We start from the raw sequence: 24506 nt of genomic DNA on the forward strand, positions 1-24506 counted from the left end.
CAAAGGAGATTCACCATGTGCTTTGTTCATGGTCACTGGAGGATGCTCCAGAACTGAAGGGTCTATCAGAGTGCTCAATTCCTTAATACCGACCACTGGTTGTCACAACTCTGAACTTGCAGCTCATATCCAAGAATATGGCAACATCCCAGCCTCGGCTGGATGTTGGCAAGCTGAAGGATGAGAGGGTAGCTGAGGAGTTTGCGAACGAGCTGAGTGGCGATGTGGGGTGTCTGGGTGCTTTGGAAGGTCCTGAAGAGTTGTGGAGTGCCTTCAAGACCACCGTCCTTGATGTTGCCGGTGGATGTCTTGGAACTCACCGTAGGGCAAAGAAGAATTTTGTCTCTCAAGAGACACTGGATACAATTTACCAGAGTTGCAGGGCCAGGCTGAATAGCAGAGCTGAGCTGATTTGGGAGCTGAGGCATAAAACTGTACGTGCGCTCAGGGTGGACAAGGAGGCCTATGTGCGAGGAATCTGTGAGGGGGTGGAGCATCACCTGTGGTCAAGTGATTCTCATCCTGTTTACAGGGGAATTCGCGCATTGCGTTCATCCAAGCCCATCCCTCGGTGTGCTGCAGTTTGAGCAGAGGGTGGTGGGCCCTTGACAGAGGAGTCCGAAGTGAAGGCCTGTTGGGCCGGTTACTTTGAGTGGTTGTACCAGACTGATCCACCAGCTGTCGAGTTGGATGTCAGGGGTTTTGCAATCCTTGATGCTGACCCTCCAATCAACTGTGGTCCACCTTCGCTTGTGGAAACACAGGCTGCGGTGAACCGGTTGAAATGGGGTAAAGCTCCAGGGATCTGTGGCATCCATGCTGAACTTCTCAAGGCTAGTGGAGATGCTGCACCTGTGTTGTTGCATGCAGTTCTGTGCTCTGCCTGGAACACAGGCATCATCCCAACTGACTGGAAGAGGGGCCTTGTCGTCCCTCTCTGGAAAAGGAAGGGTGATCGCCAAGACTGCAATAACTACCGAGGGGTGACTCTGCTCTCAGTTCCGGGCAAGGTGTTTGCTCGGATAATTGTTGATAGGCTTTGCCACCATCTGCTTGAGCACCAGCATCCAGAGCAGTCAGGCTTTACACCAAAGAGGTCAACGATTGGCCGTGTCCTTGCTCTTCGGGTCCCAACCGAACGCAGATGAGAGTTTCAGCAGGGGCTGCCTGCAGCCTATGTTGATCTCTGTAAAGCGTTCGATTCAGTGAATCGGGATGTCCTCTGGAGGATTCTTGGTCTTCGCGGGGTACCACCAAAACTGATCGATCTGATGTCTGAACTCCACTCTGGTCCTGAGAGTGCTGTGAGATGTGGTTATACCATCTCTGACTTATTTCCTGTTGTTACTGGAGTTCGTCAGGGGTGTGTACTGGCCCCCACACTTTTCAGCACTTGCATGGACTGGATTCTAGGGATGATGTCGAAGAGATCGAGCTGCGGTGCATCGTTTGGGAATGTCAAGATCTCTGACCTTGATTTCGCAGATGATGCAGTCATCTTTGCGGAGACTTTCGATATCCTTTTGGGGGCCCTCGAGGTGCTGAATGAGGAGTCTGAGCCGCTGGGATTATGGGTTTCCTGGGTCAAAACTAAGATCCAGGCTTTCAATGACATTTTGGATGCTGCTGTCCTGTCTGTACCTGTTTGTGGTGAGGATGTTGAGGTCGGGGAGAGATTCACTTACCTTGGCAGTGATATTCACGTCTCTGCTGGCTGTGAGTCAGAGGTCAGTAGACGTCTGGGTCGGGCCTGGGGAGTCATGGATTCACTGGATAATGGGATGTGGCGCTGTCGGTACCTGTGCGGGAGGACGAAAGTCCTAGTATTCAGGTCCTTGGTGCTTCTAGTCTTGCTCTATGGATGCGAGACTTGGACTCTGACCAAGGATCTGAGATGGAGACTTGATTCCTTTGGCACCAGGTCTCTTCGGAGAATCCTTGGCTATCGCTGGTCAGACTTTGTGTCCAACGAGCGGTTGCTGAGAGAGACTCGGATGAGATTTGTTACCTGCATAGTTCGTGAGTGTCAGTTGCGGCTGTATGGACATGTGGCTCGTTTTCCTGATGCTGATCCTGCTCACCAGATTCTCTCAGCGATGGAGTCTCGCGAGTGGAGGAGGCCAATGTGCCGACCACATGCCTCATGGTTTCCGCAGGTTGATCACAATCTCAAGGAGATGGGTATGGGCCTGGCATCTGTCTGGGGGATAGCCAGGCGGAGGCCCCTGGATTACCGGCGGAAAGTTGATGCAGCGACGCGCTGCTCTGGCACATGCTCCCATTCCTGGCCTGACCTGATCTGACTGTGCGCAAAATTTGATAAGTCAACTCGACCTTTTGCATATTACTTGAACTCTGTTTTTATTTCTGTGGGGTCATGTGGTACTCCACTCCAAAAGACTTGTTTCCAAAGGTAGGGATACTGTTGAAAATTGATGTCATTTGTTACCGGCACTGTTGCTCATCTTGTGTGTCCATTCCTGTGTCTTCTTGTGCATTTATGTTATCCCTTTGTATCGAGATTGTGTGCGTGTCAGTCTGAGCTGCATGTACGCATGCTTGTGAGCCTTCTCCATCAATTTATGAACTTCAGTCATGTGACCTTGTGCAATCGAGCAGTGTCCGAAGGTGAGGTGAGTGCGTGAGAGTCAGTCAGTGAGTCAGTGAGTCCATAAACATCAGTCATTATTGCTTGAACGAAACACACGATTTTAATGAAACTTGGCCACAAGCTTGATATCCGATTCCTAACGAAGGTGTATTGATAAAAATCTTCGCTCAGTAAGAGGGTCCATGGGGGTTTTTTTAACCCCCCCTCCCAAAGTGTATTGACCACATCAAAATCTGCACTCACATTAAAGGGTCTATGGGGTGGGGCTGGGGGGGGGGATGGTTGAACTCCCCAAGATAGGTATTTGCTCTGTTCTCTGAAACTATACACATAATTTGGATAAAACTTGACTACAGCCTTCATCACCCATGATGTACCATAGTGTGTCAACCACATCAAAATCTGCACTTATTAGGAAGGTCTATGGTGGGGGGGGGTCTTGACCCCCCCCCAAAAGGTATTTGCTCTCTTCTCTGAGACTACACACACAATTTGGATAAAACTTGACCACAACCTTCATCACCCATGATGTACTCAAGTACATCGACCACATCAAAATTTGCACTATGGGGGGGGGGGTGGAGGGAGGGAGTGTTGACCCCCCCCAAAATAGGTATTTACCCTCTCTCTGAAACTGCACACACAATTTTGATGAAACTTGACCACAACTTTCATCTCCTGTGATATACCAAAGTGTATCGATCGCTTCAAAATCTGCACTCACTCAAGGGGTCTACGGGAGGGTTTTGACCCACAAAAATTGCTATTTGCTCTCTTCTCTGAAACGACACACATGACCTTGAATTAACTTGACCACAACCTTCATCGCCTGTGATGTACCAAATGTTATAACCTGCATAAAAGTCTGCGCTCATCTCGGGGGTCTGTGGGAGTTGGGGGGGGGGGGGAGGTTGACACCCCAAAGTAGGTATTTGTTCTATTCTCCGAAACTACAGACACAATTTTGATCAAGCTTGACCATAACCTTCATCACCCATGACATACCAAAGTGTATCAACTGAATCAAAATCTGTGCTCCTTGTGGGAGTCTATCGGGGCGGGGGGGGGGGTGAGTGGTTTCTGTCCCCTCTCCAAAATAGGTATTTGTTCTCTTCTTGGAACTACACACAGAATTTCAATGAAACTTGACCCAAAACTTCATCACCCTTGACGTACCAAAGTTTGTTCACGGCATTAAAAAAATTCAGGGTCTAAGAGGGGTCTGTGAGGGGTATTAGTGGATGTTGCTCCTGATCCAGGTGAGCTTCAGGACAGGCGGTCCTATTTTCCTCTTCTTCGTCCTCTTTCCTTCATTCCCACATATCTCCCGGCTCCTTCACCTTCAACCCATCTTAACCAGAAAAAAAATAAATATATTTATGTGTACTCTTTTCCTTAATCCACCAGCCTCCATTCATTGCATCATGTCCCCTTCTCACCCTTCATCTTTTAATTGTCCTCTTCTGAGCCCACCCTCATCTTAGCCCACTCTAATCACACACCCTCTTCCCCCCTCACCCTTCTCTTCCTTTTCTTTCCTCCTTACGTTTTCAAAAGCATATTTTTTTCAATGTTATCAGTCTTATGGGTTCTATTTTTACAGGCAAAGGTGGCCGAAGTGACTGCTTTGGATTTGACTGATCAGCGCTGCGTCTTTGATGAAGATTTGAAAAAGAAAATTGAGGAGAATGAACGGTTGCATAAGCAGGTGTTGTTTTAATCCATGTATCAATTATTATAATATTTTCATTTTCTATTTGTCAATATATTGAAAAGTCGTTTAAGTGAAATTTTCATTAGGTCATGATCATATTTTTGCAAAAATGACTTTTGGGTGAATCAGGGGTTAATTAGTAATTTGTTATCTCATGATGAATGTTAGCGTAAATGTTTGTAATCTTAATTACCAGTGACCAAGAGTGGATGTCTCGGCAGCTCCTTGTCGTTCTCTTTTTTTCCCCATTTTCCCACCATAATTAACACTTTTAATAATTACACATTGTCCTTCCTTTCCTCTCCCGAATGCGTTCCGAGAAGATGCCGAATGCACATGTGGATTCCCTCCCATGTTTCGATGAGATGGCGACGATGCGTCTCCATGGGGGCACATACGCAACCCCCAGGAGCAGGGTGGGAGGCATCACCCTCGGGGATTTGAGGGTCTGAATATATAAAGTAGCTGTGCTGAGGCACAAGGGAGTGAGGAAACAGACAGTAGGAGTGAAGTGACAGACAGCGTCCGTGCAGCAGAGATTGGAGAAACCCCAGAGCAGCAAGCTGCGGACTGAAGGGTGAGGTGCAGAGTGGTGAACTGCTGTCTGGAGAGGAGTAAGGTCTGCACCTGGACCAGCCTGCTGCCATGCAAGAGAGCCTGCTTCCCCCCCCCCCCAACCCCCAAGCATGCTCCGCCTCCCGACATCTCAACACAAAAGGGGGAAGACCACGAACATCTACCCCATCCACTCTGTCTGTTGTTTTATTTGTCTTATGTCCCTGATTGAGTCCGCTTCCGATAAGTTAGTTTGTGACTTTGGCGAGAAACCGTCATTACTGTCCAGTTAAGCACCGTTGGGGTTATTTTTCTGTTTCATTTTTATTCAGTGCTCTTCTTACTGTGTCCCCATCCTTATTATTTGTTAAACCTGTTGCTTTTAAAGTATACTTGCATGCATTTTGAGCCATGTAATCCCCTCCAGCATCACCAGATTCCCCTCAAACCAAACACTCGTGCGGAAACCACTGCACAGATAGGTTGGTTTAATGGAACCTCATCTCCCGACAGAGTCGCCGCATGTGTACAACGCCTCCGCTCCACGTCTTGGGAGTTCATATCTCGTGGTCTTGCATTGCCCGATAGGGAGTCCGAGTTCATTAAAATATATAACAAAGATTTTGTATCATAAAATATTAGTCATGAAATATTTTTGCGTGTACACCAACCATGCCTGCATCGATTCGCGGATACTGGAGCTGGCGAGGCCTGCTTGGGTGTGCGAATAATGTATTTAATTATAAACCTTTGCACACATTCACCCAGTTGTAACCAAATTTATTTGCATTAAATCGGTTTACAAGCAAAGGATAACACAAAGCACAATATACACAAATGAGCTGACAACAAAGGAATATCAAATGCTAAAGAACCACAAATTAAATCTGATCCGACAACAACCCAATGGAACAGCCAAACAAAAGTTCCTACTGTAATCCTTTAGGCTGGAAGGTGATGCACCAAGATAAACACATCTGTACAAAGGGGATAAAATGCATGAAAGATCTTCTTCTTCTTCTTCTTTCGGCTGCTCCCTTTCGGGGTCGCCACAGTGGATCATCCGTATGATCCGCATTGTGATTTGGCACAGGTTTTACGCCGGATGCCCTTCCTGACGCAACCCTGGTCGCCTCTTACGACACAGGGATATGGTACACCCATTTTAACCGGGGTATACACCGGCCTAGTACACTGGTACTCATTTCGCCGACCTCGGAAGGATGACAGGCTGAGTCAACCCCCTGGTGTATTAATTCAGTGGCCTAACGGGGCTTGAACTCAGGACCTTTTGGATCCCAAGCCGCTGCCCTAACCAGTGCGCCAATACCAGGCTTTAAAATGCATGAACGATGTCACCGGAAAATAGATTTTGACTCCTCTGCAGCAGTAAATCTGGCCTTCTCCAGGAGGATAACCCCTAGCTCATACACAACTTGTGTGGTGGATCTCTGCACACCAATACCACCAACCGCTCTGTTCCTTCGTCACCAGCTTCTTAACTCAACTTGGCACCCATCCCTCACGCATCACATGCTATATGTATATTTGTGGAAAAGTTCAACACTGAATCATTAAAAGTGTTTTGTTGACCACTTTTAGCATTCAACAGCAACAGATCCATTTTTATTATATTATACAGCCGTCAGTCCGTCCTGGTTGCCTGGTTCAAATCTGGCAAGTCGCGTCAAAACGATCACAATGGTCAGCTGAGTCGGAGGTTCTGGGCCGAATTACGGCCCTTCCACTCCTGATACCGTACCCGTGGGACCGTTGAATTTGCCAAGCATTACGCCCAAAGGCATCACATGACTCGATCAAGTTTAGGCCGAGCAAAGTAAATTAGTCACGTGACGCAGTCATAGAAGCGTTGTGGCAACCGCAACCAATTATTCCCTTAGTGGGTCTTTTAAACCACCAAATGAAGCAGTCACCACAGCCAGAATTCACCGCCGAGACCAGGTATATTTAATAAAGGAATAATGATGGCACAGGGGAATGAATATGCATGAAGCAATCAACAATAAACAATGAAACCGCTTCACCCACGACTGAACATATGTGCCTATGAAACCAACGAACGATTGCGATTCCTTGATTCCTTAAACCTTCTCTTGGCCCCGTGAGTCAACAGATAGAAGCTTACAAGACAGAAATACCCTGGCTGTGCCTGGTGGGACACAGCAGGAACCGTGCAGCAGTTAGCTCAGGAGTTGTTGTTGCTGTGGGTCGGGGTCCACACGCAGCTGCACCGACTCTAACGCAGCCTTCCGTGAGATCAATTCCGGGGGTCTCCTTATTTCCCCCCCTGCTGCACGGGCTTTTAAAGTCTCTGGCCTCATCTCATTGTGTGATGTCCCACGCCTCTCCCGCTCACTCACTGTTGGGCGCTGATTGTCCTGGTGAGCGGAATGACCTTGCCATGACCTTTACCTCCACAGTTCGGAGCCAAATTGGGATCATCGCAATGTTTGTTTTGTACCGGACAGCCGAGCAAACGTGAAAAAGACACACAAAGGACATAATACAGACGAAAAAACAGTAAAAAAAAAAATGGGGTCAAAAGGGTTGATAATTTTATCGACTCGCATCGAGATGGGTAGACGTCGTCTAACTATTACATAAGCGACGCATATCTAATATCACAAATAATTACTTTAAGCTTGTGCTAGACATTGACTCTAAGGAAATAACTATGCTATGGCATCTTTATGGTATTGTTGTTGAAAAGACTCCCAGTGTGATAGTTTGATGTTATCAACAACACAATACTGCATTTGAACTATACATAACTGAACATAAACAAAAATCTACAAGTATTAACACTTGCACATTCACATGAACACAAATTGATTTGGCTTTCCTGTCTACCACCCCTTCTCCCAATGCCTTTTCTTTTTCTTCATTTTTTTTTTTTTGCATAGAGAAATGTAAGCTCATGAAGGAGCTTAATGACATTGGGCAACAGATTCACATACTGATAGAGGATCAAAGTGGAACAGCGAGACAAATATATCATCCAGGAGTGGCAAAGCACAAATTGTGGGGAGTGGGTGAGGCGGAGGGCGATGTGTCAGCCAGGGTATAAGAGAGAAGGGTATGGGAAACTGGTAGCATGGGTGGGTATGGGAGATGGGCAGTAGTCTTGGAGGACTGGAGGGAAGGACGCAAGGTAGATGGTACCGGATATACAGACGAGAGAATGCAGGTGAAGGTGCAGTTTAGAATGTTGAGGGTAACCACGTATAGAATTCTGGAAGATCATGTGTGGCATGGGGGCCGGGGGAGGGAGTGGGGGTGATTTTGATGTTTTTGAGGCAAGGGAAGGTAAGAGGAAGAAGCCTGTAAGTGAGGTGATGGAAAAACTGAGTCCACCAACCTACAGTACTTGCGGTGGGTAAAAACAGCCCTTGGGACTTTGCCTCCTCCGAAAATGTGCCGATAACATGGAGAGCCTTGGACTATCACCTCCAGGGGTTTAAGGTTGGAAGCCGCTGTGCCAAGTAAGAATTGGGACCCATATTCTTTGATATTTTGCCTCAAGGCCATATCTACTATAATGAGCTCTGACTGGCTTTGAATGGATTTAGCTGTGCAGAGAATACTGAGGCATTGGCAAGTGTTGGAGGCCACTTTGGTGATGTGCTTGAGACATTGAGTGCGGCTGAGAAGCTCCAGGGACTGCATCTCTTCCATGCCTTGATGATCGAGAGACAGAGAGAAAGCATGGCATTTTCCTGCATTGAACAGGTAGTTAGTTTACCAAAGTCATTTTTTTCTTCCAGATCTTCAGAGCTGGACACTGCAGCAACCTGCTTCTTCGAAGCCTGGTGTTCTGTACAGGGTGCATTCATCGGCAAAATGGTACAGAATATTTTTTTCCCGGGGGAACCAGACGTTGTGAATATGGACCACAATAAGAGTGTTCCTAAAGTGTTTCCTTGTGTTACACAAACCTCAAGAGGGAGCTCAGGAGACGGAACACAATTATGATTAACCCATTGTTTCTGCTTGCAGAGAAAATCTGATGACCATTCAAGGAGTGCCCCTAAGTACCATTTAGTGGGGCAGATAATAGCAATTTTTGAGAGGAATCGTGCAAATGATGATACAAACATCAAATTTGGCACATTTGTTCTCCAGGGGATTCTAATCAAATCTGCCTGATTGGCCATTTGAAAATCCAATTTTGAAAAATGAAAAACCAAAAAATCTTCAAAAAAGTCAAGATCACGAATCAATGTTGGATGCTGGCTGAGATTGGTGAATGTTTCAGAAACATCATCAAAGACGTTCCAAGTCTGCCATGCAGTTTTCTTCCCTTTACCGCGGAAGGCAGACACGACGTCACATCCAGTGAACGCATGGAAGTGTGGGATCCCTCCAGCTTTCTCAGGCCCTATTGCAGAAACTACCTCATGGACTGGAATCCATCACACCTTGGCTCCTTGGCCAAAGGCAATCCACATGTTCTCAAGACCTATTTTCTGTAAGGATGGCAGTACAGATATTGCTATGACTAGTACGTCCGTGTCATTATCCTTAATGATAATGGACTTGCTTCCATCCGTTGTTGCATCCTTGGCGTGTACAAATATTCGAGTGTCAGCTTCTTCATGACAACATGGAGACACAGCATCCAGTGACTTCCTTGTGTTGCTAATGGCATCTTCTCCTTTTGTGACAATGACTGTGCTTGTCGTCTGTGTTTCACACATCTTTTCCGCAAGGAAGTGAAACAGCTCAGTCTTGTTGCTGTCATCTTGAAGAAAGTTTCTCCAGTTACTTGGGGTCTTACTGGTTCCTGTCACTCTTCTTCTGATTCCTTGCCCCCTTTTCGACCTTGCCTCGGACTTCAGACTTGACTTCTTGTACACATCAAACACTACGTCCATCCTCTCGTACCTGGCACCATAGGATTCCACCTTTGGGATGATGTCTTCTTTAGCATAGTCATCAAATATCTTTGAAGTATTTGGAGGTAGGGCATTGATTAGTGCTGAGCCATCAATGATGACTGCATCTCCCCTAGGTTCTCTGTCTGTGATGTTCACTTGTGCTTCAAGAATTTCAGCCAGCTCTGACTTCAAGTTTTTTTGAAGGTTTTTTTTTTATTTTCTTTCAAATTTTTCAAAATTTGGATTTTCAAATGACAAATCAGGCAGATTTGATCAGAAATCCCTGCAGAACAGAAATGCCAGATGTGATGCTTGTATCATAATTTGCACGATTTTTCTACTATCTACTACACTAATTAGCGTATAGGTTGGAGAGTAAAACTTACTGCCAGATTATCAATAGCTTCTTAGATGACCCTAAGTTCTCATTTGGGGTTTGGTTCTATTTGTTGTTGGGTTGAGTGAAGAAGTATGTCTGTGGGAGAATAACTCGGGCAGAAGTAGAACTGATAATCATAGAGGTGAAGAGATTATGCCTGAGGTCTGCAGCAATGATGGATTCCAACAGTTTACTTATGATGGGGAGAAGGCTCACCAGTTTGTTGTTGAGTGGACCAGTCTTCGAAGTCTTTTGCATAGGGGTGACGTTTGGAAACTTTCCAAGATAAATGTAGGAGACCATTTGAGAAATAGATTGACAGGACTGAGAAAAGATGAGACAATGGGGCCAGAGCACTTTTTTTCTTTCTTTTTGTATTTTCGAGGAACGTGGACGAGCTCGCACACTGAACATATCAGGACATAGCGGACAAAAACAGGACTCAAAACATGCATGCATGGGGTGAACAATATGGATACAGAAGGAAGCTCCAAGGAGGGAAAACTGAAAAATTGGAAGGAGGAGGGATTTGGGTGGGGTTAACGAGGGTAGAAAAGATCATGGTTTTGGATTGGGGACGATCTGAGATTGTGGTGAACAGCTGTTTTGAAGACCTTGAGTGAAGAGTGAGATTGAAGAGAATGTAGAAGTTGGTTCCAGTATACTGTATCTGTGAGCATACTGTAATACGTCGCTTAGCGCCACCCTGCAGAACGCTGATTCTTCATAAAGCTCTTTGTCTTGGAGAAAGTCTTTACAAAAAATAAATGAAGACAATCCATCACATGCAGCCGCTCGCCGAGTCAACGCACTCGTCACCATTCTTTGTACTGTATGCACACGCTCTGAGCCAATCAGCGCTGTTTATACTCCACCGTCTTCTTTGCAGCACGTTGAGCCTCCTCCCACCTCGTGTCCCACTGCTGCCGAGTATGAGTGATGGCAGTTATTCTTTTTATTGATGTTGGTCTATATTTTAAGTTTTTGTTGTTATAATAAAAATAATTATTTTTGGAGAAAATTATTTATATTTTTTTTTTGTAAAAATTATGTTATAAAAAAAAGTAAAATTATGAAAAAATATTTTTGGATAATAAAAAGAAAATTATTATTTTTATTATAAAATAAATATGTTTACCATCTGTATTATTATTATTAGCGCTATTACTGATGTCCCCAATGAAGCTCTCAGAAACTGCTCACGTAGAATAAATAAAACTGCCGGGAACACATCTCCATCTGAACGACCACAACCCCTTTTAGTGCATTTTCAATCAGCGCTGTCTTTTCCAGGAATGCATCCTGAGCGCCAAGCGAGGTATTACTGCCCTAGCGTCTGAGTGCTAGAGTTCGGTGTTGTTCTCTCTGGCATTCATTGACCATTCTTTGGTTGCCAGGTAACCTGATCTTTCACAGTGACCTCCAAATTTAGCCAACTGCCAACTAATGATTTCTGAAATCTTTCCTATTTCCTTATGATGTACAGATTATGCTCTAACCAGGAAATTTTATGTGTTCTGTGTAAAATTTGTGTGTAATATGCATGAAACCTCTTCTGCATGCTTTTGGTGACTCCATGTTTCAACCCTTGAGACACTAATCTACAAGCAGTAGATATTATTTGAATTGCAAGTATGTTGGAAGATGACAGACAAATCGATACATTTTAAGGTGATTTATAAACTTGGGATCCCAGCGTCACGAGTTAAATTGTTCACATGAAAACACCAAACAAGTCGGCGTCTTAAGGATTGGCCACTTTGTTTTCTTAGTTTATGGTGAGGCAGTTCTAAAAATGCTTACTTATAGACATTCTAATTAGAAATTTCAATATAATCATTAGGTTTGTGTCAGAAAATTGGGACGTAGAGTGATACTTGCATTTGTATTAAACATGCAAATGCGAATTTGTTATCTTCCTTCTCAATTGCTTTCCTCACTTTTCCAACTAGAGAGTTCACAGAACACCGTACCCCGCGCAGTCTTGAGAAAAAGGACATGGTAAGGGTCTTTTAAACTCTTGCTTTGCGCTTCCGAGCATGATCTATATCTCCCACGAGCCACAATTTTGTTTGAATCTCGATATTCCCCAACAATGAGAGAGCGAGCGTAAAATTTGGTTGGTCCAGATGGCGTAATATTTTGTCCAATTAAATACTGCTAAACTGAAGGTTTATGAAAGTGCCAAGAAGGAGATTTGTGTTCTACAGTGTTCAAGTACTGTATGTAATTCAATTGAAATAAAATTAAAGTTTTAAAGGCTGTCGGAAAAAAAGAAAAAAAAAATTTTTTCTGGAAGTTTACCGCCATTGATGCAGCGTCTATTACGCGACCTTATTTAAAACTTTACATTAGTCATTCACGCCTGTTGTTTGTGTCCTTTGTGATGTCTCTAAAACACTAAATTTCCTGCTGGAAATGATTTTCAAATTTAATTGACTGCCAGACGGGCAGGCAGACGAAATAAATTATCTCACACCTCTGCTCATGTGCAATTGGGACGAGATCCTGTACAATTTGACGTTCGGAGCCAAAGTACTGCTAAACTGCAGGTTCATGTTCCGATTCGTGTTCTGCAGTGTTCAAAATGGAACATTCAATTGAAATTGAGTTGTTCCTCGATCATAGACTGTGTCTGTAGACAGACAGACAAACAGAGAGTGAACCAATTGCTTAATGCCCTTTTTTGCTTCACACAAATGGGGGTAATGATCATGCTATCTTTTGCTGCAGGTGTTTGAAGGGGAGGAATTGCGGCTGCGGGTAGAGTCGGAACTGCGAAGTAAACTCTCAGAGATTGAGGCAGTAGCTGCTGGACACAATGGGATGGTGGAAGCCATGCGACTTCGACAGCAGGAGAACGTTGAGAGGCTGCAGCAGGATAAAGCACGTCTTGAGGTTTGGATAGCAATGGCGCACGACTTGTGTTGGTTATTTGAGAGCATTGTGCTTACGACTTGGTGACGATGACTTTTTTTTAAAATGATGCCGAATTAAAAAAAAATATCCTTTTCAGACTTTTGGATTGAATGAGACTGGTTCACAAGTGATATGGGGGATTGTATATGTGCCATGGTTGAACAGGGGACAGTTCATGTGAAAAGAGCCAGGACAAGGAATGTGGGTGGACAAGTGCTTTGGTGACTTGCAGATACGTTCCACCTCTTTTTATTGAAAGAGCTTCATGAGTCCACTGTTTACTTTTCCATTATAACCTGAATTTCATACCCAAGCACTTTTTACCACCACCACCAGAGGTTTGAAGGAGGATTTGTTTTCACCCGTCTGTCTGTCTGTTTGTCTGTTTGTTTGCAGGATATCTCAAAAAGTGAAGGACGGATTTGGATGAAATTTGGTGGACAGGTTGGGTGTGTGACAAAGATGAACTGATTAGATTTTGGTGAAGATCCGGATCCGGATCTATAATTTTTAAAGTGATTCTTCACCATTGAGAGATGGCGCCAACAACGATATATAGCACGATATCTCAAGAATGTATTTGGCCTGATATGTTCTCGTGGATCCGGCATTGTGTGGTGGAGGAATGCGCTCTACCAAGTGCCCTTCTAGTTAGCAATATTTTTGTGATGTGCCATTGAACAGCCAGCCATTTGTTTTATCGAATGACGAAGCTCCCATGCACTTGGTGATGACAACATCTACCATTCCTCTTGACTACAGAAGGCAAACGTCAAGCAGGTGGTGAAGTTCATATCGTCTAATGCAGCTTAATGGACACAGGAACAGGAAGAATGGTTGAAGCTCTGCAGAGAAATAGAAGAGGATTGCTTTGATAAGAGAAACTATGTTGTGGAGTACCAGAAGCTCATTCTTTTCTTTGTCATTGGACACTTTTGCTGGAGCTCGTCGGTAAAATGGCTGTGATGGTTAAGATTTTGACATCACTTTCAAACTGGTAATTATTTTTACGTTAGCAATGTTCTCCCCCCTCCCCCCCTCATTTAAACTCATTCACATCGGCAAGAGCATTCCAATAGTCGTACGATAGTAACTACAAAAGCACTCTGAAGTCCTACATTTTAAATGGTAGAAAGGTACTCGATAGAGCGCATACCTCCGCCAGGCTGAACAGGTTACGTTTTGTATCCCACTGATAGGCTGGATCTGCATCCGGACCTGAACCAAAATCTAATCGGCTTGTTCTTGTCACCTACCGAACTCATCCACCAAGTTTTGTCATCGGTCGTACACAACTTTTTAAAAATATCATGCTATATATCGTTTTTGGCCCCATCTGTCAATGGTGAAGAATCAATTAGAAAATTAAATGAGTCTCGGATATGGCTCTCCATCTGGATCATCACCAAAATCTCATCAATTCGTCCTTGTCACACACCCAACCTGTACACCAAAATTTCATCTGAATCCATCCATAACCTTTTGAGATACACTGCTCACAAACAGCCAAGGTCGAAAACATAACCTCTGTCCACCTTCGGTTGCGGAGGTAACGAACAAACCCAAAACCCAATTTATCTATTGGGTAGTCGATCTAGTCGAAAAAAAAATGTTTTTTTTGAGATTTGTTCTACCCTTATTATCAGTATTTAAAATGGCAATTTCATTTAATACAATGGCGATTTCGATGAAACTTGGTTGGTAGGTTCATACCATGACCGAGTTGTGTGCAAATGAGAACCATTGCTATGGACACCACCTTTGCCGAGCAACGGGACCTTGAAATTTTTGAAAAATCATAAAAAAAATTATTTTTTCAAAAATCGGGCCATGAGCGACTGTGGGCAGTACATTCAGCCATATTGTCAAAAATTTCCAGCCGGATCCTATGAAAACTGTCGGAGAAGATAGACTTTGAATGAACCCTGGTCGAAAACAATAAAAAAAACGAAGTTCGTTATATCTCAGAGACTATGAGTCAGATATACATGAAACTGGTATGGTAGGTTCAGGGTATGTCCTAGTTATGTGTGAGAAAGAACCGTTGCTATGGACCCCTCCGTTGCCGAGCAACAGCCGAAAAACCTCTAAATGTGGGGGTATTTTAACGAAAAAACAATCTGCAGCATTAACCCTTGAAGCGAGAATCATGAATTTTGTTGTGCTTAATCCTCAGGTAATTCCCCATCGAACAGGCCCATCGCGTCAGGTTCTATTGGGTAGTCGACTACCCATGTCCGCCTACCGGCTTGTATCCTGTAGTATTTATGATACGATAGTTCTTGTAATCTTACTGCGGTCAACTATTATAGTAATTACTGGATAAAAATTGTACTCCACAGTAGAACTGTACTTATTTAAGCATGATTACAGTGAACTGCAGCTTGAGTGGAGTTAGCTGGAGTTAATAATTGTGCTGCTGTGCAGCTCTTACCTGTGTTGCTACTGTGCAGCTCATATATGCATCCATTTTCTTTAGTCAAAAAAGCACTTTTTTGATATCGAGGACTTTAGATGTGCAGAGTGCATGGCTTCACACGTTGTTGAAAAGGGGATTATTCTGAGAGTTTGCTTCTGTATCCATCTCGTCCATCCCCTGCTTCCTCCCTTACCTCACATCCCTTGTTGTCCATCTCCGTCGATTTTGTCCCTCAGCCCTATTGTTGGTATTTCCCCCTTCTCTTTCTGCTGCTCCTCTTGTTCTGTTGTGTCCTGATCCGATCTGAGTTCTAGATCTTCCACGAGCCTTGACAGTTTGCATACCAAAAAACAATGCTTCGCCTTATCATTTAATTGTCCTTCTCTCTTTTTATGGCTTTCCCACGTCCACCTCCACCCTCACAGTTTTTTGCTTTTTTTTTTGTAAAATTGGGGGAAGTGGGGAGCGGATAAGGGGTGATTATAATGATACAGCCTATCGATTCTTGTAAAGCTTGGGTAGGTGGTAGAGATGAGTCATAAGATCTTAGACCATGCAGACTTTGACAAGAAGGTGTGCCAAGCATTCACTCTCTTGATTTTGAGGGAATTAAAAATAATCTACAAGGTTTTATGCATTAAATTACAAACTTTCATTTTCACTTCTCGACATACAGATGACCCACGTGGTGCAGGAACCACATGCTTTCAAAAGGTGTGTGGTCCTGATGATCAAAAGATCATTCCCATTACATTGGCATCAGTTTTATCTTTAAGAAGAATACAATTATAAGGCTACAGGGTGGAATGGGTGAGGTCATGTGACACAGGCGTGTTTGAGCATTTGCGCGCTTGATCATTGTTCTACTTGGCCCTCAGTGATGCACAAAATGAAGTTGCTTATCAATTGAAAATGGACCAAAAGCTACAAAAGGTTATGTTGTGTGTTTGTGTTTTCACCCTGAAGCTATTATGTGGGCAATAGCTTCTTTCTACTTATTGACACTTATAACCCTGGTGTTGGCTCTAGTTATTTTGGGTGGTTGACTTGGGATCTTCGGGTCTTGAGTTCAAACCCTGTTGGCTGCTAAGTTAACATCAGGTGGGGTTGACTCAGCCTGTCGTCCTTCCGCGGTCGGTGAAATGGGTACCAGTATTATGGTGTAGACTGTAGGGGCACAGCATCAGCGACATAGCCGCGCCCCAACAAAATGATAGCTACCCGACAGCCAAACTGCGACATGCAGGAAGTAGAATATTGACACATAGGTGCTTTGAGCAACATTTATCTTTGCTTGCCTTTCTTTTTTCTCTTTGTTTATAGTTTAAAGGCCATCATGTTGTTGCAGACCCAGGGTCGGGGGCGAAGACCATGAGGAGTGAACTACCTCGGGTTCCCACCAGACTCTCTGGAATCGCCGCCCGTCGCACACAAATAACTTCGTGATGCGGCGGGTTGCTAATCGACGTGCTAAGTGACGCGCTGTGGCCCAAATCCTGCTCCTCCATTGGGCCACAGCAGCCCTATCCACACCCTGCCAGGCTCCGGGAGCGGAAACCTGCTCGGAGCTCTTGACCTAACATGGGGCATGCTCCCCGAGCCGGTACCCCGGTCCTGAACGTGCACCGAGTGCAGTCTGAATGTTGGATGGCAGCGGACTTTCTCTGCCACCCATGGGCTCCTTCACGAGCCAAAATGTACACCCGGGACCTGAACCAAAATCCCGGATCGCTCTTCTTGCGATCTCTTCCTTGTTGCCCCCGGTCTTGCCATGGTCTGACGATTGGATGAGGGCTGTATCAATTCCAGTCGCTCACCCGGGACGTTCCCGGTGAGATGCGGTGGAGCTATTAGCGTCCGTTGCGTGGGCGAGCATCGTGCGGCGCCGCGCGGTGCTCCTCAAAATAGAGTGGCGAATTGTAGCGATGCAGGCGTACGAGGGGGTGCAGGAATATTTTCCCCGTGTGTGGGAGGCATTTGTGGTCAAAGTGATGAGATTTGGTGAGCGAGATGTGGAGTAAGGTGAGGTGCCGGTTGGGAATTGGCACGCAGATTTGAATGAAATAATGGTGTGCAAATCACTGGGCTGGTTGTTTAATGTGCAGTGGGGATGTGGATGATCCGAGCCACGGGAGGCATCGCGTGGTGTGCTTTTAAACAATTGCCTATTGAATGGCGTGTGTGCTTGCATGCTTATGTACTATGGCTAAAGGGATCAGGTTAGAGTAGGGTCAGAGTATGAATCGGAGATATTTATTAGACCTAACTACGAGATCCATGCAATGCAATTTGTCCCGTTAACCCACTGGACATGAGGGGAGGACTAACTACATGAATACGAATGAAATAACTGCATGAAGGGTGCCATTGCCTTCGAGGCATGCGGTTTTTACAGAACCGCAACAATATGTGTATATATATATACATTATAATCGCATGAATTCATTTTGAGTTCTCCAAATGTTTAATTGAGCAAACAATCGCTCGACGTTTCAATCAGCAACACGGAGCAACTTTGCATCCACGGACCTTTCTCAAGAGCAAATAAAAACTCAAAATCCCCGAAATAAAAATGCAAAAATGGGGGTGGGCACAGCTGGACCTACAAATCGATGCCATTCTGGAACCAGACCCTTGACCTTGATTTTTGCAGAACGGCGTTGATTGGTGGGTCCAGCTGTGCCCACCCATCCCCCCTCCTTTTTGCGGGCTGTGAAGGAGTTTTTTTTTTTGTTGTTTTTTTTTCCAACTTTTGGTTGGAAGCGACTTCTTCTTCGTGTGTGTGTGTGTGTGTGTGTGTGTGTGTGTGTGTGTGTGTGTGTGTGTGTGTGTGTGTGTGTGTGTGTGTGTGTGTGTGTGTGTGTGTGTGTGTGTGTGTGTGTATAGTTTAAGAGGAAGAAGGTGGTTCCAACCAAAAGTTGGAAAAAAAATTTATATATATATTTATTTTTTTATATGTGTGTATGTATGTATATATATATATATATATATATATATATATATATATATATATATATATATATTTATTTATTTATATGTGTGTATGTATGTATATATATATATATATATATATATATATATATATATATATATATATATATATATATTTATTTATTTATTTATTGACCCCTCCCACACTCCTCTTGCCTAAGTAGCTGCATAAAGCAACCAAAGAAGACTTATACAAGGTAAGCGCTATGCTGTTTCGAACCATTCCCAGAGTTCTTCAACAACTATAAAGACGTTCACACAGTACACACATGAGAATCCCAATGCTATACACCCCCTCAGCTACTGGACTGGTTTCATCACTTAGTGGCGAATCATCAGCAATAGCATAGACAGCCATGCATACCAATGAGGCTTCCAAGCATGTATGTACCACGTGCAAATGTCAAAAGCAGTCAATATATAAATAAACCAATGTCACCTGTAGGGTGACCCGTATCTTGCCAAAAGGTGACCACGTGTGACTTCTTTAAGGTCACACTGAGGTGAACAGAGCTGCTATCCACCAGGAGCGACTCCTTGAGGAATATCTGCCTACGAGAGATTCCGATGAGAATCGTTCTTCAGAGTAACCATGAAAAATATGCTTTTGCCTCATAACATCACCAAATGACGTCATAATGTCTCAAGCTTGACATGTCTAGAAAGTACTCATCGAGGTGTTCAATTTGAGGTACTACACGATATGGTTCCTAAAACTTGAAAATTTGACCTTGGGGTCAAATATGTTTGACCTGAGGCGCTAACCATGAAGGTCAAGGCCAATCGCCACCAAAAATTAATCAGCTGAGCGCCAGACCATGAACTATATTCCCATGAAGTTTGAAGACAATCCGATCAAAATTACTCAAAAAATAAGGGTTTCGTCGACTCCCCTGATTTGTGACAAAGTGATCTTGACCTTTGACCTTGACCTTCAAAATTTTGTGCGCTGAAAGGGACCTCTATAGGCCTCTGATATGCGAAGTTACAAAACTTCCGATGATAACTGTGCTCTGCAGAATTTTTTATACGTGATTACAGACAAACAAACAAACAAACAAAAAAAACCAACCAAACAAAAAAAAACATACAAGCTGACTAACATATCTTGCAAAAACTTCGTTTTGGCAAGATAATAAAGAAAGACCCACCCACATTTCTCACCTGTGAATGGAGGGAATAGCCAATCAACTCTCACCTAATTGACTGCATGTATAAGGTGTAGTTGATTTAGGTGAGAGCTGGCTGGTTATTCCCTCCATCCACAGGTGAGAGATGTGTGTGGGTGTTTGTATATGTGTATGTATACACACACACACACACACACACACACACACACACACACACACACACACACACACACACACACACACACACACACACACACACACACACACACACACACACACACACACACGTTCAGATCGACATCTATCCCTCCTCCTAGCTGGTAAAACGCATCAATTGTGAATGTTTCCTCGGACATAGAGGAACACCAAATGCTGTTATTTTGTTTTTTGATATCTACTATTTCACATTCATCAATATGGAGTTGTTTATCCTCATGTTCATGTAATTTTTCTAATGATATGCAGGCGCTGCAAAAACATTCATCTTTGCTGGTCTTTTTCCTCTTCTTTCTTTCTTTCTTCTTTTCTCCTCTTCGTCTTCTTTTCTCTTCCTTTTTTCAACCCATTTCCTTTTGACCATTTTGATCTGCTGATTCATGTGAGCTTGTGAAAATCCATGTGACTTGTCTCCTCCCCTTTTTTGGATGGTGATCCCAATATAAGCACAGAATATAACTCCGTGTTTTAACACAGGCAAGAGTTCAAGCATTGGAGAAGGAAGCGATAGAGCAGCGGTTGCGAGCAGACGAGTGGTAAGGCTTCACAATATATATTTTTCAGTCCACTTTTAAAGTACAATATGAGAATGAAATGCTATTTTGCAAATTTTTGAGATTTATTAATCTCCCTATGCTGGAAAAGACACGGGCGAGAATGAAAGAACAGTACATCAAACATGAAGTGGGCTGATACCTTTTTTGTTTGTTTTTTCCCCCCTGAAAGTCCCAGCCTCTACTTGTACTCAGAATTGAGTTATCAATGTTTTACGACATTGAATTGCAAGGTGTGATATTTTCTGAACTAAGTTGTATTAAGCAGACGAGATATTCCCATGGACGAAGTGTTATAATTACCGGGGGGAGGGCAAGAGGGGGATTTGTTCCCAGAGCATTTTCGGTTACCCTCACATAACTTTAACATCACTTATCTACACATTAATGACATATATTAAACAAATCAATAAAGATTACAAATGATATACGCAAATGGACAATTGAATTAACAGTTATCGGCGTACTCACAAAAATGTAGTGCCAAGATTGCTTGTTGGGATGGGAGAGGTACAGTATGGGTGCGGAGAGGGTGGGTGACAGTGAAGGAGTTCAGGCCTTTGTGTCTCGAATGGACTGCTTGAATAATTTGTAGGCTGGGAAGGCAAATGTGAGTTAAGCCTGAAGCAGGCTTACCCTGAGCAGGCTTTCAGGTGAGTCGTACGACGAATGTGGAATCGAGACATCACCGATCGAGAAATGAAACGGGCCACACAGCGAATCCAGAGTGGAGAAGTCATCACCTAGGTGGGGTGAGATGGTGCAATCAGAGTGCCAGAGAAATGTGAATATCTGTATGAATCTTGTGTTGAGAAGAAAAAAGTCCTGAAAAACTTCAACTCAAAAATGTTCGACACTGTGCTGTCCAGAAATCATTTCCCAGAACGTTTGCCGATTGGGTGGGAATTTTATCGTTAATCCACTCACTGATGCATGCAATGTTATCCAATCAATAACAAGCACGCACTCATCAATTATGTTTGATCCATCCCTTTCAATCCCAATCATATGTATCCATCCTTGCTATATCGTCTCAAAATGCCTCCTGTAAAGTCTCGCAAGTCATACATGGCAGCTTTCAAATTGGAAGTTGTTACGTTTGTTTGGGAAAATGGTGGGAATGTGGCTGCGCACAGGAAATGTGGTGTGAGCGAGAAATGTGTTTGGGACTGGTGGAAGGCGAAGGTTTGGTCTGACATTCAGTTTTGCAAACTAGCGTAGTTAATTTTGCTTCGTCTTGTACTCCAAATCGACTTTATCTATGACTGAAGGAAATAAAAATGGGGACCTTAGCCAATTTGACTTGTACTCCACATCAACTTATAAGCTGAAAAATATGGTGTTTAGAAAATGGTATTTGACAGTAACCTGGAAATCTACGACTGGACATTTAGTCAATGTGCGATTGATTTGGAGAATTAGACTCTTAATGTTGACTCAAGTTACACTTTTTGTATATTTCTGTATTTCTTCACATATACAGTTTGATGATGTTGGATATATATATATATATATATATATATATATATATATATATATATATATATATATATATATATATATATATATATATATAGTTATGTTTGTGGGGTAGATGGAGGAATTTCATAAAAGAAATAGGATTGTATAGAGTTGCTTGGTCCGTGGACATGTAGGAGACATCTCGATGTAAATTAAGTCAGGAAACTGTGAGCTTTAGTGTTACTCGTCACCACAGTGGAGGGGGGGGGTGCTGTGTTCATTAGAGAGGGATGGAGGCCAATTCCCCCAGTATTTAATTTCCTCCTGTGGCCTTTTCCCTTTGTTTTTGTATTACAAACCAACAATGAAAGAATTACGTTTTTATAACAACAACCATAATAAAGGCCCAGTCACACCTTGACGTTTTAGCCAGCTTATGCCGATTTTTGAAAAATTTGTCTAAAACGCTGGCACACGTCGAATACGTTATGGGTAAGTTTTGCAAACATTGAGAGCACGCTGAAAAACACTGCCATACGTCGTAGTACGTTGGCTTTAAACGTTGTACTTTGCAGTTGTCCTCAAATTTTCCATGCTTGAAATTTTAAGACTTATGCCAGCGTATGACTCAAAAGTTCCGCTACGCTCGCCATAAGTTGTAGGCACATAATGTGATCGTTGACACACGTTACTTGTAAGTTAATCACAAGTCAAAACACGTCGAGGTAATGTTTAGCGTACCCGAAACTTATTTCTAACCTATGAGTAACGTGTTGTAGGCACGTTACGCGATCGTTGACACGCGTTAATTATAAGGTATTTATAAGACGAAACACGTCAATGTAATGGTTAGCATCAGTGTTCCAGACTCCCTGTTTTTTTTGTTTTTTTTTCTTCGGTACGACGGTGATGTTGACACTTCGATTTCTAGTGCGGTTATGATTTATGTCGTTGAGCGGCAGCCTCTTAATTGTATTATATTATAACTGCACTAGAAATCGAAGTGTCAACATCACCGTCGTACCGAAGAAGAAGAAAAAATAAAAAAAAACAGGGAGCCTTGAACACTGACGCTAACCATTACATTGACGTGTTTCGACTTATGAGTAACTTACAAGTAACTTTTGGTGACGTGTGCCAACGATTGCATATCGTGCGTACAACTTATTCCCATCGCATGTGGAACGTGTGAGGCATACGGCAAGTACGTCGTAAAATGTTTAACACGTTTAAAAGTACAAGACGTACTCCACTTACTACGACGTATGATAGCGTACTTTAGCGTTCTATTCACGTATACCAAACTTACCCATACCGTATTCGACATGCGTCAGCGTTTTAGACGCATTTTTCAGAGGTCGGCATACGCTGGCAAGATCGCCAAGGTGTGACTGCGATGTTGACACTTCCATTTCTCTGACAGTTATGATTTGAATCATTGTGCGGCAGCCTTTTAATCGGCTATGCCACGTGATCGTCGGCAATACGTGCAGCGCTATGCATAAGTTAAACTATCGTTGGGCAGAGGTTGTGAACGTCGACAACAGGCTAAGCATTCGTTGGTATAAGTTATCGATAAGACAACGAAATGTTCTGTGTCCGTTACTAATATGTTATGCATACGACCAACTCGTTATGAATACGTCCGAATCCTTAAAAAAAACATCAAAAGTTCAGCGTAAGCCAGCGTTTTACATTCATTTTGATACGTTGCCATTGCTGGCTAAAACGTCATGGTGTGACTGGGCCTTAACGTGCCACACGTCCAAGCAGGCGAGAAGCCCCGTCTTCCCAGTTTTCGTGCCAACAAGCCACACCCGGAAGTGGATGATTGAAGCGCGGGACGTCAGAGAGCGAGTGGAAGAAGGGTGAAGTTCAAAGAGCAGACGGTAGTTGTGAGAGCAACGTGGCTGGGACGAAGGATCTCGCTTTGCTCCCCTCTTTGCCACGACGAAATGGCTGCGTGATTCTCGTGTCATGCTGTAAGTTTGCCTGTGTGCTAAGCAAGATAATGGCCATTGACTCTTGGCTGGGTCGTGGGATACGGACCTTGAAGCTTCGTGTATATCACTAAAGGGAGCAGCGCCATTCTGCAGAGAGCGGCATCAGCAAGCACGATTGACGAGGAAGCCACACAGTGGTTCTTGAGCCCTGGTGTTGAATACTGCCTCACGAATTACTCGTGTATGTTTCCCACCTAGGGAGCGGCTCGGCGCCATTTTGGGGCGCATATTCCCAAATGAAGCGCCTCGATCCCAAAGCACAACTCGAAGGACACTCGGTGGACTCACACCTCCACCACGTAATGCCTGATCCACAAGAACATTTCGGGCCCAATACATTTTTGAAATATCATGCCATACAGTTCTGTATCGTTTTTGGCCCAATCTCTCAATGGTGAAGAATCACTTAAAAAAATAAATAATTCTCTTGTCCAGACCTGAATTTGGATCTTCACCAAAATCTAATCAATTCGTCCTTGTCGCACATCGAACCTGTCCACAAATTTTCATACGGCTCCGTCCACAACTTCTTGAGATATCTTGTACACAGACAGACAGAAAGGGGTGAAAACATAACCTCCTTCACCTTAGGTGGCAGAGGTAATAAAGACTATCTTTGGACAGAGCTAAGTGCCAAAATAAAAGGAGGATTTGCT

At 43.6% G+C, this 24506-nt stretch overlaps 1 protein-coding gene across 3 annotated transcripts in view; it reads left to right on the forward strand.

The window, feature by feature from the left end:
• Positions 1-24506, forward strand: part of PPP1R21 (protein phosphatase 1 regulatory subunit 21) — a 139427-nt gene that overhangs the window by 20310 nt on the left and 94611 nt on the right. For all 3 annotated transcript variants that reach the window (XM_085894131.1, XM_085894132.1, XM_085894130.1), the window contains exons 5-7: positions 4215-4319; positions 12891-13055; positions 20310-20368. In XM_085894131.1, coding sequence (XP_085750257.1) covers positions 4215-4319; positions 12891-13055; positions 20310-20368 — 329 coding nt within the window. The remainder of the gene's footprint in view (positions 1-4214; positions 4320-12890; positions 13056-20309; positions 20369-24506) is intronic.

This window comes from Eptatretus burgeri, chromosome 9, assembly GCF_056783735.1.
Source record: "Eptatretus burgeri isolate ZD-2024b chromosome 9, Ebu_testis_v1, whole genome shotgun sequence".
Lineage (NCBI taxonomy): Eukaryota > Metazoa > Chordata > Myxini > Myxiniformes > Myxinidae > Eptatretus > Eptatretus burgeri.